General features: G+C 36.7%; 3 protein-coding genes across 6 annotated transcripts in view; all 3 read left to right on the plus strand.

Annotated features, from left to right (window-relative positions):
* The window catches only part of LOC308687550 (uncharacterized protein), a gene marked incomplete at its 3' end in the record, with an annotated part of 139812 nt that overhangs the window by 58087 nt on the left and 65847 nt on the right, over nt 1-15878 (plus strand). The gene's annotated exons all lie outside the window — the stretch shown is intronic.
* On the plus strand, nt 3663-8354 carry LOC308687573 (G2/M phase-specific E3 ubiquitin-protein ligase-like). The gene is made up of 10 exons (XM_081360186.1): nt 3663-3689; nt 3943-4023; nt 4116-4163; nt 4274-4627; nt 4702-4859; nt 4976-5299; nt 5392-5570; nt 5964-7404; nt 7954-8022; nt 8179-8354. Exons 6-8 carry the CDS (start codon nt 5146-5148, stop codon nt 6165-6167), a joined length of 537 nt encoding a protein of 178 aa, XP_081216312.1. The 5' UTR covers nt 3663-3689; nt 3943-4023; nt 4116-4163; nt 4274-4627; nt 4702-4859; nt 4976-5145; the 3' UTR covers nt 6168-7404; nt 7954-8022; nt 8179-8354.
* The window catches only part of LOC308687554 (NLR family CARD domain-containing protein 3-like), a gene marked incomplete at its 3' end in the record, with an annotated part of 56803 nt that continues 54888 nt past the window's right edge, over nt 13964-15878 (plus strand). For 3 of the 4 annotated variants that reach the window (XM_081360157.1, XM_081360159.1, XM_081360160.1), the window contains exons 1-3: nt 13970-14051; nt 15410-15550; nt 15674-15820. In XM_081360157.1, the coding sequence (XP_081216283.1) occupies nt 15525-15550; nt 15674-15820 (173 nt within the window). In that variant the 5' untranslated portion in view covers nt 13970-14051; nt 15410-15524. Of the gene's footprint in view, nt 14052-15409; nt 15551-15673; nt 15821-15878 lie in introns of all 4 variants that reach the window. The other variant, XM_081360158.1, reaches the window with a different exon arrangement.

The following is a 15878-nucleotide window of genomic DNA, read 5'->3' on the forward strand; positions in this document are numbered from 1 at the left end:
AGGAGGGAGGGATGGATATAGATGTAGGGATAGATGGATGAATAGATAGATGGAGGGAGAGATAGATGAAGGAGAGAGGGAGGGATGGATGGATGAATAGATAGGGGTAGATAGATGTAGTGATAGATGGATGGATGGATAGATAGATGGAGGGAGAGATGGATGGATGGAGGTAGGTATGGATGAATTAATTTATTAATAAATAAATAAATAATTTTATCCTGTGTGTTTCTGTGTTTTCTTGAGTGCAGACATTTGTTAAAGTATGCTGAAATAAGTAGAACAAACCTTTACCTAATGAAATATTACATGTAGTAATATTGTAAATATTACAATATATTACAATATTAATTCTGCAGAGGAGGCTGATCGCACACTACAACCACCATACTGCCCACACTTAATGCACATCTGTATTTCCCATACGTAAACTATTTCTCCATTTATTTAATTGAATCAGTGTAACCTTATATATGTGTGTGTGTGTGTGTGTGTGTGTGTGTGTGTGTGTGTGTGTGTGTGTGTGTTAAGATAATCACTAGTAAATAACTATTTCCGATACGGATCATTGTTTGTTTGTTTTTTAGATGTAAAATTTACAACAATAACTGTTATACAGAATTGACAAAAATATGAGTGTTAACAGGAAACGGAGCACGTAGAATAACACACAACTTTAGGGAGAAGAAAATAAATTAAAGTTAAAATTAAATAAATAATAAATAAAAAGACAAAGGATAAATAAAAGTAATAAAAGTCAGTTAAGGGGCTTCAGGTACGATACGGATTGTGTAGTGTCGAACAACAACTGCCGTAAATGGTTTCGACATCAGACAGGAAGGAGTCGCGTTCTTGCACATGCGCAGAACAGATCGTGTTTCCGGTACGGATCGAGTAGCGACAGCGCCCTCAGTTTTTAAGTGTAAGAATTCAAATGTTTAACCCTAATTAAAGTTATATTTTATTGTCTCGTAATATTAATGGGTTTATGTTGTGCCAAAAAAGTACCGTGTTTATCTTGTAGGGTCCGATGAAGATACTGAGCGCCTCATTGGGGTTATCATATGGAGGACCAGGAGTGCCACTTAAAAATAAAATGAAGAATCAATTTATCAATTTAATAATTCAAACATAAAAATGTATATAAATAAATCACTTTTAAATGGACACATTAATAGACATTTTAAAGTTGTTTATTTTATTCATGTTTTTAAACGTGGATTAATAAAACAATAAAAAGTACATTAATAAATAATTTAAATGCACATGTTAAATTGATTTTTTTTAAAGCAATTGGCAAACCTTTTCTCTCTCTATTTGCCAAATGCTTTTCTTTATCCATTTGTCAATCGAGTTAAGAAATGCCATTGGACAGTACACACGTGGGAGCAACCAATCAACTTTCGCCTCAATTTGAAGCGCCAAACTGTCATTGGACAGTTCGAGATCAAGGCTTTATCCCGCTTTAATTTACTTCTGTGCCGCTGATCGATGGTGATGACTGATTGGCGCTGTGGTGATAATTGTTGTGCATAAAACATACAAATGGCAGACATTGCAAATATTTTAAGAAAACTAGCCAATGATGTGGATAGTGGTTCAAATTCTCATGTCCCAGACCGACCAAGTCCAGGAGGACGTAATGCAGTGGACGGTAAGAAAAGTTGCTTATCTCTTTTCTTAAATTTTGTAGTCTGTCTGTATGCGAATGTGTTTGTTCACATATGACTTATTCCAATATCATTACATGTTATTTATCACATGTCAAATTATATTACCCATTTAAAACGAGGCATTTGTCGCGCCGCGTACGGTGTAACTTAACGTTACGTTAGTATTGTTTTAGTCAGACACCCGCCCCATCCTGGCCTAGTCTCCAGTCAATGTTGCTAACGAAGCACCTTTGTCACTTTTTTTTGCGCTTTTTGCGTCAGCCTTAGCTTATATCATGGCTTATATCCAGTTGAAAAATATCGCCAATATCGGTCTTGCTCTCCCAGCACAGGATCGTCTCTGTGTTGATCGTCTCGTCGGTGTTTTGGCCGAGAGAAGCTGTAACTTAACATTGCCCGCAGCTGATTCGCTCGTCGTTTGTTTCGACGCTGCGCTCTGCGTTAATATATTATATAGCCGCTTTTTAACCTTGGTGTAAGGTGATTTTTGTCAGATCATGTCACGGTTATAAATCAGGATTTTAGCAGGTCAGTGAAAGTGATTGCTGATATAATGGGTCGCGTTTATTCACTATTTATATTGTTCTGTTAAAACAGAAAATCAAAAACGCCTTTATTGGGGATTCAGTTTATTATTAAATATAGTATGTGACAATTTAGAGAGTAGAATGACGTCACGAATATTGTTATCACGTGACACCCTTCTAAATGTAATAAATAAATAAATAAAGAAGGGGATGTAAGAACTACATTTATGTATAAAATATTTTGGCAGTATTTAATGTCATTTGATTAAATAAAACAAACCACAGAAGTCCTGGACTATCCTGTACAATATGTATTGTAAATTAAAGGTGCTCTAAGCGATGTCACATGTTTTTAGGCCAAAACATTTGTCACATACAGCAAACTTCTCCTCAGTATTTGCTAGCTGCCTGTCCCCTGAACACACTAATAAAGCAGTTGACAGCCCAGGCTCTGATTGACATTGTTTACACATTTACAGTTGAAGTAAACAGAGTTTTCGCAAGCTATGGAGCAGAAGCCAGCAGGAGACCTTTAAGTCGTCGTAGTCGTTCTACAAGACCTCGCAGTCGCTTCACAAGAGTTTTCTGCTGCTTCAGTAGCATGACACAAAGTGTTGCACCAACAAAGTTTGAAAGGGAGGAACTGGAAGCTACAGGACTTGGAGAGAAAAAAAGTTACATTTTTGGTGGGTATTGTGTAAGTTTTTGTTGATAGACAAAAGTTTTGCTTCTAAAAATGTTGCTTTATCTTTTCTTTTTTACAGGTGATGAAAATAATGCAGAAGATTTCAAAAACTACATTATAACGACATATCCAAAACTTGGTGACTGTGGGGGATTTGAGATTTTAAAAACATCAGGCATGACCCGATCTAGGAATCTGGTGGTGTTGCCTTGCCCAAACACAGGGTACACAATTAAGACTCTAAAAGAAAATATGGGACATGCTGTCATCTACATACGTCCTATGCAAAAGACATAGAACTGTCCAGTTCTGTAAGTTGTTTTTTTTAACTACAGTAAATTACTTATTTGCTAAATTCTATGCTCATTACATTTTAGACAACACATGTTTTTATCGTAATGTACTAAGTTTATTTTCATTTACAGTTATCTAAAATTCTGAGATTGCTTTTTTAATTTAAGGTTGTCTGTGGATCTCCCATGCTTGGGCCAATGGAGAGATGTCTTGCTGTGAAACACAGTTCAATTTCAATGAACTTAAGGTTCACATTGAGAGCTGCAGGTATGGAGAACATTGACTGGTCATAATCTTGATTTAATATTCAGTTTCTTATTAGGAAAACAAATTTTAATTTCATGTCTTTCTAGGCCTAGGACTGAATGTTCCAATCACCTGCCACCAACATTAGAGAACGAACACCTAAATGCACATACTTCAGACAGGGATTCACTCATCAACCAGTCACCCACTGAGGAAAATACTGACCAACTGTTCATCCATTTAACAGATGAACAAACAGACATGGTAAATTTCAAGTTTGCATTGCTAAGAGCTTCTGCTACCATCAAACATTTTCTTCTGCCATAATTTCACAATATTAGCATTTCAAAACGCTGCTTATTTTTCTAAAAAATATATTTTTGCTACTTGTTGTATATAATGTTAATCAAACTGAAGAAGAGAGTGGTCTTGTGGATCATCCACATTTATTTGGTACAGGGTTTATGGTAGATGCTCTTAGGAGTATTTCTTAATTTCTTATCTCAAAATATTGCAGGAATCTTTAAGTGAATGGCGGAGGATGCGTGAGGAGCAGGATGAGGAATATAATCAGTCTTTGATAGCAGATCAAGCCAAAGTATGTAGGGTAAACTTTATAACAGACATCCTCTGATGACATTGTGTAATCTTTCTGTCTGCATTACAATCTGAATTTGTAATTTGTTTCAGGAACTTCAAAAGATGAATAGCGAAGAATCTGAGAATAGACGCAGAAAGGTAAGTCTAAGTTAAGGAAATCAGGATGTTGATGCCTTGTTAAGACCTTATACATTTACTTTTTGTTTACCATTACCGTTTGATTTTGAAACTTGCCTACATTATTTTAGGCTATAGATGAGAGACGAGCGCGAATGGCGAATTTGCCTGAACTTGCTCATGGTGTGCCACTAAAAGTAAAATATCCAAGTGGCTTAATGAGGACCAGGACATTTATTTTAAGTGAATCAATTAAGGTTGGTAAGGTTTGTTTTTTGGTGTGCAAAGTCTTTGTTTAAATGTGAAATAATCAAAATGTCTAGGCACTGTTTGACTTGGTTGGAGAAGTGGAGGACGCTACAGAATGGTTCCATACTCAGGAAGCCTCCACTTAGAAGTGACCTACAGTATGTGGAACCAGTTTTGAAAGAAATATCAGAGGGCCAACCACACTTTTGGTCCAGTGGATTTCCTCCGATGCAGAGGTAGATTTACAAAAATTTTTTTTTTTTTCAAATCTTTCTTAGCTTGTCATTTAATGTTTTATGTAATTCATCAGTTTATGCAGACCATTCTTACACCTGATGGCAATGACAACCATGATGATGATGATGATTATAATTCTGGGACTGTCAGCCCATTGGATCAACCTAGCACCTCTAATGAACGTCTGGCATCGTTCTCCCCTCGATCAGAGCAGGAAGAGACTGTCCAGAAGTATGAATTAAAATGTTATAGTACCAGTTAACCCATAGTCACCTCTATACCTGTATCCCATTTGATATACAATTTCATCATTTATCATTTGCATTCATAATAATATTATTTTCCAGGACCAACCTCCAAACAATACTGAGTCTCCTTTCAGCCAAGATAGATGATGATAGTCCCACTAGTAATCAGATCAATGTTGTAAGGGATTATAAAGGCAATACCCACAACATACTGAGAAGCACTGTTCAGGCTTTTAGTCGGCGACGATTGAACCTCGGAGCAAGACTGGATGTGCTTTTTGTTGATGATAAAAGCGGCGGAGGGGGCTGTGGACGGTGGAGGTCCAACTAGAGAGTTCCTCAGATTACTCCTTAAGGCTGTCCAACAGTCCAGCATATCTGTGGGCCCTGACAATAGTAAGAGGTTGCGGCTTGACAGTGAAGGTAAGCATTTGAACTAAAGGTCTTATTTAAAATGATTTCATAACATTAAGTCATTGTAGTTAATTATAATATTTTGGTAATTTTCTTTACAGCTTTGCACAAAGGTCTCTACAGGCAGATATCTCAAATGATATCAGTTTGTATAATTCATGGAGGAATGGGGCCACATTTCTTTTCAGAAAAGCTCTTTCTCCAGGTTTGTGGTAAACCCACGCGTCCTTCAACCTTAGATGAAGTAGATGATGAGACCTTTAAAGAAATTCTTTGCAAAGTAAGCATTTTTCTTAAACTGCAGTGAACAAAATTCGGAAGTTATGCTGGAAGAGTACCCCATTAAAGGAATAGTTCACCCAGAAATGAAAATTCTGTCATTAACTCTCCCTCAAGTTGTTCCAGACCTGTATGACTTTCTTTCTTCTGCTGAACACAAAAGATATTTTCAAGAAAGTCGGTAACCAAACGACTGATGGACCCCATTGACTTCCATAGTAGGAAAAAAAAAATACTATGGATGTCAATGGGGACCAGCAACTGTTTAATTACCAACCTTCTATAAAATATCTTTTGTGTTCAGCAGAAGAAATTTGATTTTGGATGAACTATCCCTTAAATAGTGTTTTTTGTATTTTAGCTGCAACATGACGTTGATGTTTTGTTTTTTCAGATAAAAGAAGCCGAAACTCTTCCAGAAGCCAAAGCTGCCATTGAAATGGCAGAAGATTGCCTGTCCATCATTGGAGCCTTCAGATCCATCAGTACTCTTAAGCAGCGGGACATGCTGGTACAGTCAGCTGTGGAGTATCATGCTGATGGGAGATGCAATGTTGCACTGCAACAGTACGCAGGGTTGCCAACTTTTGAGTTTTGAGGGGGGGGGGGATAGTATTTTGGGTAAAAAAACTAAATTTTTTGGGGTATTTTTATTTAAAGGAATGTTTTTTTTTTATTAATTATTTAAAAGCGATTTAAGGGAATAAAGAAAAAAAAAGCTTATTGTATTAGTGAAATAATTGTAACTATTTGCAAATAATATTTTATTTTTAATTATGCATGCATTCTCTCTAAATGAATCAAAGAAATATACTATAGCATATTTTCAATTCAAAAAGGCTAAATTTAGTAAATAAAAAAAGTTGAGTAATTCGCGTCACCGGATACTGTCGGTACTTGAACATTTCTATTGTAAAACAGTCAAATATTAATTGTTTTCCACTTACATTTTGCCAGGCATTCGTTCACTTCTTTAATCATTCTGACATTGAAGAGCTAGACCGCTGAACTTTTAGTCATCCTAACACCAAACAGAGCGGTGCGTAATGGAGCGCATCAGAACAGCATCAAGAATATCAAATACATTGCAGTGAATCTTTTATTTGCATCTTAAGTTTATCGGCAATAACAATGACAGGTTTGCGAAAGTGTAGAACTGCGCAAAACACATCTTCAGCACAGCAACTCATTTAAACGCCTCTGATTGGCCAATGCGTTCAACAGACATGTCAGTGATTGGCTACAATGCTCAACGCTGCCGTGCGTGCGCTACGGTTTAGTCTCTGTCTCGCATGCGTGCTCGCTCTAGATTCCGGGAGATTTTAACTAATTTGCGCCATAAATAGTGGTCCATCCAGTAGTTAAGAGCCTGAATTGTTTATAGTAATTCTGAAATTTAGTGCACATGAGTGAAAAAAAAATACAGCACAGAAGAATGTCTAATTTAGCGTGAGATTTCTTTGTTAAGCGTGAGAGCGTGAGATTGAGGCTGAATGCGTGACTGTCACGCCAGATGCGTGAGAGTTGGCAACCCTGCAGTACGTAGTATCAAACACTTTCTTGTTTGTTGAAATTGTTTTCATACCTTGTTCTTTCTAGATTCTACATGTTTTTTTACAGGTTTGTTGATGGTTTTAACACCCTTGGACTTCTTCAAGAAATGCAGACACACACAGATCTGTTTCACACCATATTTGTTGAAGACAAAAAACCACTGAGATCTTCAGACCTGACGTCACTTTTTGAAGAAAACCTGTCAGATCAAGACCCCTATAAGAGAGAACTAGAGACCAGGACCTTGTGCTTCTGGAGAGACTGGATCATTGATGTTGAAGGTATTTACAAAGTGTTTTGTTTTTTTACATATTTTGTCCTATAAAGTTTTATGCACAGCTTCTGTATTCACTATATATTTACATGTGATTAAATGTGTGATATTGCTTTTATAAAGTGGTTCATCCAACAGGTTAATGTAAGTGACATTTCACACAAATGTTGATAGATCTTACCTCTATCTCGGTTCCAAAAGAAGAGAGCCGTTAGAGATGTCATTGCTCGTCTTAAATAACAGTATTAATACTAAATTAGATTTCAGACACTATTGCAAATTTTGCATTTGTGCTCCTGTCAATACTGAACCATTGCATTTCTCAAAACATTGCACAGTAGCATGGTTTCTCTCCTGAACGAATCACATTTTTTAACGAGTTACATGGAGAATGATTACATCATTTATTTAGTTATTTGTGTATATATACAACTATTTACTGAAAATGTGAAATACCCACCACCAATACACTGTCAGCTTGTTTGGAATGGCACAAACAGTACAGTTGTTAGACTGAATTGCTGCATCCTGTATGTTTATAATTTCATACTTATAGGAAAACATTTCCAATGATGACAGTGGTGACAATATCAGCAAATCTGACAGGAACGGCCCTGATGCTCATGTGAGAATAGTGTTTTTTTTTTTCTTTACAATTAATCTTCTTTAGAATTGTGCTTCCTTGTTGTCATAATGTTGGCAATTCTTTGACCCTTTTTCAGCCAGAACATATCAAAATTTAAGTACAGGCATAAAACTAGTACCTGTACATGTCTCACAGGGAAACTTTCCTACTGATGAAGAGAATGAGGCCGTCAGCGATGCTGATGGGAACTTTTCAGATGCTGATGTGAGAATGAATTTCTGATCTTTCTTCTAATCCAATGCTTTTTGCATACTTTTGTAAATATCAGTGTTCATTTTGTTTTAATGTACAATAAATGCACAATTTCTGACAGGAAGGCTTTTCTGCTGATGACGAGGGTGATGTTTTTAGCACAGCTGATGAGAACTTTCCACAGACTCATGTGAGAATACGGTGTAGAATATGTATCTAGTCTATAGCCTCATGCTTTTTTTTTAAAGCACACACTTCTTTATGTGTCAGCTTGTAATTAGTGCAATATTTACTTTCTAGATGGTCAGAAACCACAGTGCAGTTTGTGAGGGAAGCACAGAAGAAAGAGAGGAGTGTGCCAGTGAGGAAAACATATATCCAAATGCCAAAATCACTAATGAAGAATCTCTGCTGTGTATACTTGCCCACAGCCTTAGGCTTACAACATCCAAAGTGGCTTTGAGTGACTTGTTAGATCTTATCCATCTCCACTGTCCTGATTCAACCAATGGTGTTCCAGATAGCTTATACAAATTTCAGGATACAAATTTTTGTCAGTCTTTGAATTACAAATGGTCAAGGACAAAGCGCAACTCACAAAATGTTGAAGACATATTTGATGGCACTATGTACTAGGGCTGTCAATCTTCCATTCCTTATTTTATTTAATATTCGAATAATATTCGAATATTAAATGCTCAAATTCATCCTATTATTAATATTTACGACATTACAAAGTCTTATGGATCGCCAATGCGTGATGTTGATTGGTCTCATATCTTCACAGATAAACCGTCAGTTTGTCTGTTATTGCCTTTGGGCGGACAGCTGGTAGCAGTTGAGCCCCGTGATGAGGAGAGAGAGAGAGGCAGAACATAAGTCATTCTTGCCTGTTTTAGCGGCGGTTCCTCGGACAGATCGCCTAGCTTGTCAGGTTGTAAGTTGTCATAAAAAAAATAACGTATATTTTCCTCTCCGTTTTGGCCTTCCGTCAGCAATGAGACGGCGTTTTTATTAATGAAAACGCACTCCAAAGTGGATATATTTGAAGACGCCGTTTTCACGTTGTATTGTGGACTGAGAATCAAATTGTTGATCTCCGTTACCGTGGAGACATTCCTCTCCGCGACTTTTGACAGTTGTTATGATGATACAGCGTGGATAACGTGCACAATTGTGTTACGATTCAAAAACTTTATTGTTTATCAGACGAAACAAAAGCATTTAATTTTCACATGTGTGTGCCAAGCCCAGTGGGCATTTGATGTCAATTTGACATCAAATTGATGTCAAAATTACGTCAAGAAATTGGTCAAAAATGAAAATCAAATTGACGTCAAAGTGTTGATGTCAATTTGATGTCAAGATTTGACCTCTGCTGATGTCATTTTGCCAAACAAAAAGGTGAAACGCATGGCCGTACACTTATTACCAGCTTCACTTAAACTAACCAGATTTACTTTATTTAATTTCCGGTTTAAATAAATATAATATTTAAATAGTTTAAAATATATTAAACATATTTTGATGACACCAGGATGGTGGTTAGCGTTTGCTTTAGTTGGGCTCTTGACCCTTGACTCTTTAATATTAAATGTTCTCTGGCTGCTATAACTGTGTGTTTATAAAGCACAACTGTTGTAGCTAAAAAAGCCATGAGAAACTGAGATCAGGAGATGTTGGCTGTTTATTGAAGATGATGACAATATCATCATGTAATTGCCTGAATCTCTGATCTTATTCAGTGTCTAATCTTTGGTTATATAGGACTTGTGATTTTAATGTTGTATTATAATATAAGCCATTTAATCTATCAGCATGAGAATAATGTTTTTCTTTAATTAATAAAGGATTTTAAAAACATTTAATGCATTAAACTTAACATTATTACTTAGCTATCAAGAATCAGTGTATGACTCTCAACAATGGTGACAATCAATGAAACGCTTCATGCTGCAGTGCATGCTGGGAACCACCAATCAAAACTCACCCATATCTCCCAGCATGCATTGCAGCTTTAATAAATTATGCAGCTGGAGTTGATCTGATTATCTGGATATTTTGTTTGATTGTCACCATTGTTGAGATTCATACGCTGTTTCTTGATGTCTGTGTGCATCTAAGTAATACCATAGATGACAGGGTTTTTGTGCACTAAATAGTTTTTAAAAAACAAGTGCATTATTTGATAAACAAAACTGCTAGATATGCTGTAGAATCAAATTACTTCTATAATGAATAAAACCGCATTTAAACCACAAATCCCCTATAATCAAAGCATTAGACACTGAACATGATCAGGGATTCAGGCAATTACATGATGATTTCATCAATAAACAGCCAACATCTCCTGATCTCAGTTTCTGATGGCTTTTTTAGCTACAACAGTTGTGCTTTATAAACACACAGTTATAGCAGCCAGAGAAAATTTATATTAAAGAGTCAAGGGGCAAGATCACAACTAAAGCAAACGCTAACCACCATCATGGTGTCATCAAAATATGTTTAATATATTTTAAACTATTTAAATATTATATTTATTTAAACCGGAAATTAAATAAAGTAAATCTGGTTAGTTTAAGTGAAGCTGGTAATAAGTGTACGGTCATGCGTTTCACCTTTTTGTTTGGCAAAATGACATCAGCAGAGGTCAAACTCTTGACGTCAAATTGACATCAACACTTTGACGTCAATTTGATTTTCATTTTTGACCAATTTCTTGACGTAATTTTGACATCAATTTGATGTCAAATTGACATCAAGGTGCCCGCTGGGAGGCGGCGAGAAAGGCAAGATTGCATTAAAAAAAAAAAAAAAACATAAAAAAGCAATATTCGAATAGGAACTTCAGCATTCGAATAGTATTGATTTTTTTAAAATTCGAATTATATTCGAATTTCGGAATTCGTTCCAACAGCCCTACTATGTACAAATCGATTAATGCACTAAATGACCCAAAATCGACGAATATTTCAGTGTCCTGGAATGTTGATGGTGTTTCAATTTTCAAATCTTCTCCTTTTCATATCTGGCCTCTTCAAGTCACAATCAACGAGCCCCCCCCCCCCCCTAATCTGAGGGCAAAGCATGTCATTCTTGGCGGTTTGTGGTTTGGGCCAAAAAAGCCAGAAATGAACTCGTTTCTGCAATCATTTGTTGATGAATTGCGAAGTTTTGAAAACCAAGGGTTACCTTGTCAGTGGAAAGGTGAAAAATCAGTAGTCCGTGTATACAGTTTGCTTTGCATTTGTGATTCAGTGGCTCGTTGTGCTGTACAGAATGTCAAGCAATTTAATGGAGAGCATGGTTGTAACTGGTGTTATCAGAAGGGTGAAGTTGTAGAAAAGGCTAATGGGTTTACAAGGGTGTATCCTTTGCAGTCAACAGAGCCAGAGCTGAGATCACACAAAAACACACCAAGCTGTTGATTCTGGAACATGCATAAATGGTGTAAAAGGTCCATCTCCTCTAATGCTGCTGATGTGTTTTAATATGGTTTCTGGATTTGCATATGATTACATGCATGGCATATTACTTGGTGTTTGTCGCCAGCTGACTACCCTATGGTTTGACTCCAAATACCATACAGAGCCTTGGTCCATTGGAAGAGAAATCGAGCAAATTGAAAGAAGGTTACTTGCCATTAAACCACCTACAAGTATAACAAGACCACTCCGTTCCATTTCTTTGCGTAAATATTGGAAAGCTTCGGAATACAGACACTTTCTCTTATTTTACAGCCTTCCCTGTTTGTTCGGCATTTTACCCAGACAATATCTTGACCATTTACTACTTCTAGTACAGGCTACATACATTCTCCTTCAAGATTCAATTCCCCCCCCCACGACATTGACAAAGCTGATGGCCTTTTAAAAGCATTTGTGGGCCGTTTTGAGTCTCAGTATGGAAAGTGTCATGTGTCTTATAATGTCCACATGCTTGTACATGCAGCAGCATCTGTGAAACATTGGGGTCCTTTATGGAGTCACAGTGCATTCTTACATGAGTCCCAGAATGGACACCTTCAGAAACTCTTTCATGGCACACAAGCTGAAGCAGAACCAATTGTTAACATGTTTAAACTTACCAACATGTTCCACGACTCATTGCTGCTGTATTCAATGATGAACAAACGCAGCAAAGCAAAAGCTTTGTTGAAAACATGTTGGGATTGTGACAAAGTGTATTGGTAGTTCTAGCGTGATGTTTCTTGGATGCCCACATGTACGACAGCCAAGCCCAAGAGAGTCTCATCTCCTTCAAGAGTCCGGTTTCAGTGCAAATAAAGCTTTCAGTTTCTATTCTAGGGCTGTGGTTAATGGCAAGCGAATTCATTCAAAAGGAGCAAAATCTTTATCTAAAAGAATCAACCATGCAGTTCAAACCAAACATGGGCCTGTCGCATTAGTACGATCATTTATAGACGTAGGCAGTGCGCAAGGAGAGGGTCATGCCTTCACTGAGGTTATGAAAACAACAAGTAAAGACATCAGCAAAGACAGAGAATCAGGGATAACAGCAACAAGCATTTTAAAAGAAACAGGGATTGACTCAGGTGAACTGATCAAATGCACAGACATACATTCAACCTGTGTCTACCTCAAGGACATACCAGGTCTCGCAAATAATTGTGTTTGCATCCAACCTACAGTAATAGATGGGAGTTGGATTAAAAACAAAATAGCTGCATCTTCATGTTATAAAAGGCAAAAGTGTACAGTAGACTCATATCTCTTGAATGTTGACATGTCGTGGATGTTTGCATAAATGCATAATTTTGAAATGATTTAGAGAAATGGTTCATTTTTTTATACTTGCCTATCTATTCTTACTCTTAATTTTATTAATTTATTAGTGTAAAATTCCTGTACGATGTTTCGCTTGTGCTGAACAGCGCAGTGTGTGCAGGGCATTCCTACATGTTCTAGAATGACCCCTTCAGTACAACAGAAACATGCAGGAACATCCAACACAAGGGAAAACTCCTGCAGGATTCCTGTAGGTTAGTTCTGTAAGGGAGTGAAAAACAAACTTAACTCTGGAAGCTTCTTCTTCGCTGGTGTCCAACATCTGGGCTGGGTGTGTGCGGAGAGGGCGTCTCGGTCCTTCATCGGGTTTCTGGCTTAAATCCACAGGCCCGTTCACACCTGTGCTTGTGATGCTAATGTGAGTGGATCTAGCAGTTGTGCTAACTGACTGTAAGGCTATCTATATAGAGACTAAGCTCTCTGTAAGCACTTATTAAACCATCATACTGGCGTTAAATATCTACCATTAAGCTTAAAATGACATATTTTGTTAAGCATTATTGTAGAAAGCTGTAATGAACGCTTTTTTAGTAATAATTGGGAGTTAGTTAAATACATTTCTTACATACAGCTCCTTTAATGAGAAACTAAGTGAGTAAAACTGAGGAAAAGGCAGTAATTAATGAAACTTCTGCTCTTATAATCACAGACCCCTGGAAATCTCTCAGATGATCAAACTGTTTGCTTCATAAATGACAAAACCAGCTTGATGATATTTGCAGATGTAAAGAGAAGTCTAACGCCGTTATTACAGCATTTCTGAGCTTAGAGATTGAGGAAGACATGCTGTCACACACTCCAGTATACAGTAGGAGGCGCTAAACATCCTTCACGACAGAACTAAACCCGCCAGAACACTGAATGAAGAAGAAGAGAGATGGGCGGGGTTTATCGCTGATATCTGAGTCCTCTGCGCATGCGCATTCAGAAACCGAAAGTAAAGAAGATCCTGAGGAAATGTAAATTCACCTTCAGAAGTCTTGAAACATATATAGTTATCACATCACGGTAAGTTCATTTATCTGTTTCAGATATCATGTCATATTATTGTACAATGTTTTCGCGTCGCTATCATATTAAACTCGATCTTTTTGTTTATACTTGCCGCATGTGAAAGTGAACAAGTTCATCTTCAGGATTATCATGATATCGAGCTCTAGGGATTCTGCTTTTAGTTGAGATTCATTTACAGATTCTTCCCAATCTGAAATATACAGAGGTGGAAAGTAAACATGTAAACTGAGCACTTCCGGTCTTCTGAAGGCCAGGCGTCGACTCACAGGCGATCAGCTTTAGTGAAGATTGATTATGACACACTGGTGTATTTCTGATCGATACAGAACATCTATACTCTCCACTTAAAGTGTCTGGATTGTGATATTTAAAGGAAGAAGCCCGACTAGATAATATGATACATTAATGCCCAATTTATTGTTTTTATTTCACCTATGTGAAAATTCTCATTGTATTACTATTACTATTATTATTATTTTAATATTTAATAATATTCTTTTTGACTTTGTGAAACTAACAGTAAAACCACTTTACATTTGTTTACTACTTTTTTACATTTTCTGATTTTTTACTACCTTTCTATTATGATTTTTTTTTCATACTTTTCATCCTCTTTATTGGTGTCAAAATCACTGATTTCTCCTTGTTACACAACCAGACTTTTTAACTTCAACAATGATAATACAGTTTAAAAATATGACTAGTAACTATTAATTTACCTGAATTAAGCACTAGTAAAATAATAAAAATACATTATAGTATTTATTTAATGTGAGACCACTATCAATATACATTTTTATAAGATACATATAGCTGTCACACAGTACTGGTGTCAATACTAGACATGTTAAGTTAAATAAGAGTATTTTGCACACATGAAATGCTAAGTATTAATTCAGAGTTAATCAGTGAAGCTATCTTCCTTTTTTCACAAACAAATACAGAAATGTCATTTCCACCACAGTCATTTATGGTCACAAAGTGCAGTTGATATGGATTATGAGAGTAGATATGTGTAATACTTTTTATATTATAATATATTACAATATAATTTTATATTTATATTATGATATTATTTTTTATTTCTAAATTATACTTTTATATTCATTTATTTATTTTTTATCTATTTTTAAGATGCCAGACAACAATTTATATGACAGTAATGACAATAGTAATGGGCTAAGACAGCAAAAGGTCACAGGCCTACTGGGACCATAGACTGTAAACTAATATGGACGACCCCCCCCCCCCCCTCTTCCATCGCAGGAACATGTGCTGAAAATAATCTTGAACACACTGTAAGCCTCTGTGAATTAAAGCTGCTGAATGTGATATAAATGTAATGTTCTCAGTGTCTCCATATAAAGGGAAGATGCGAGTCTCTGAGAACGAGTGCAGCGTCTCCAGAACCCAGCAGTGAGTCTCTGAAGAGTCACAGATCTATGAATAATCCCACACATCCTGGAGATGGACTCAGTGACCTCTGACCCCAGGTGAGACACAATCCAGTGCTGGACACAATAGACCGACTCACACAACATCACACATCATCTGAACTAATCATTTAGATTTAATCCAGTGTAAAGATGTGTATAAATTATCATATCTTTTCTTAGTATCTCCAGGGAGAGGAACAGATCTTCATCTCCAGAACCCAGCTGTGTGTCTCTGAAGAGTGACGGATCCATTTATCTTCCTCCTGACCTCAGTGATGAACCAGCGACCTCTGAACTCAGTGATGAACCAGTGACCTCTGACCTCAGGTGAGGATAAACGTGACCTAGACCTCGGACCAAAATTTGTAGTTGTTTTTGCAGAAAA

This window comes from Scardinius erythrophthalmus, assembly GCF_964197995.2.
Source record: "Scardinius erythrophthalmus genome assembly, chromosome: 3".
Lineage (NCBI taxonomy): Eukaryota > Metazoa > Chordata > Actinopteri > Cypriniformes > Leuciscidae > Scardinius > Scardinius erythrophthalmus.

What these genes read in the sequence shown, in the direction of transcription:
- LOC308687573 (XM_081360186.1), top strand. Translation starts at nt 5,146, where the DNA reads ATGTGCTTTTTGTTGATGATAAAAGCGGCGGAGGGGGCTGTGGACGGT. An exon ending in GTTGCGGCTTGACAGTGAAG is followed by an intron (nt 5,300 to 5,391) that starts GTAAGCATTTGA and finishes TTTTCTTTACAG; the next exon opens with CTTTGCACAAAGGTCTCTAC. An exon ending in TTAAAGAAATTCTTTGCAAA is followed by an intron (nt 5,571 to 5,963) that starts GTAAGCATTTTT and finishes TTGTTTTTTCAG; the next exon opens with ATAAAAGAAGCCGAAACTCT.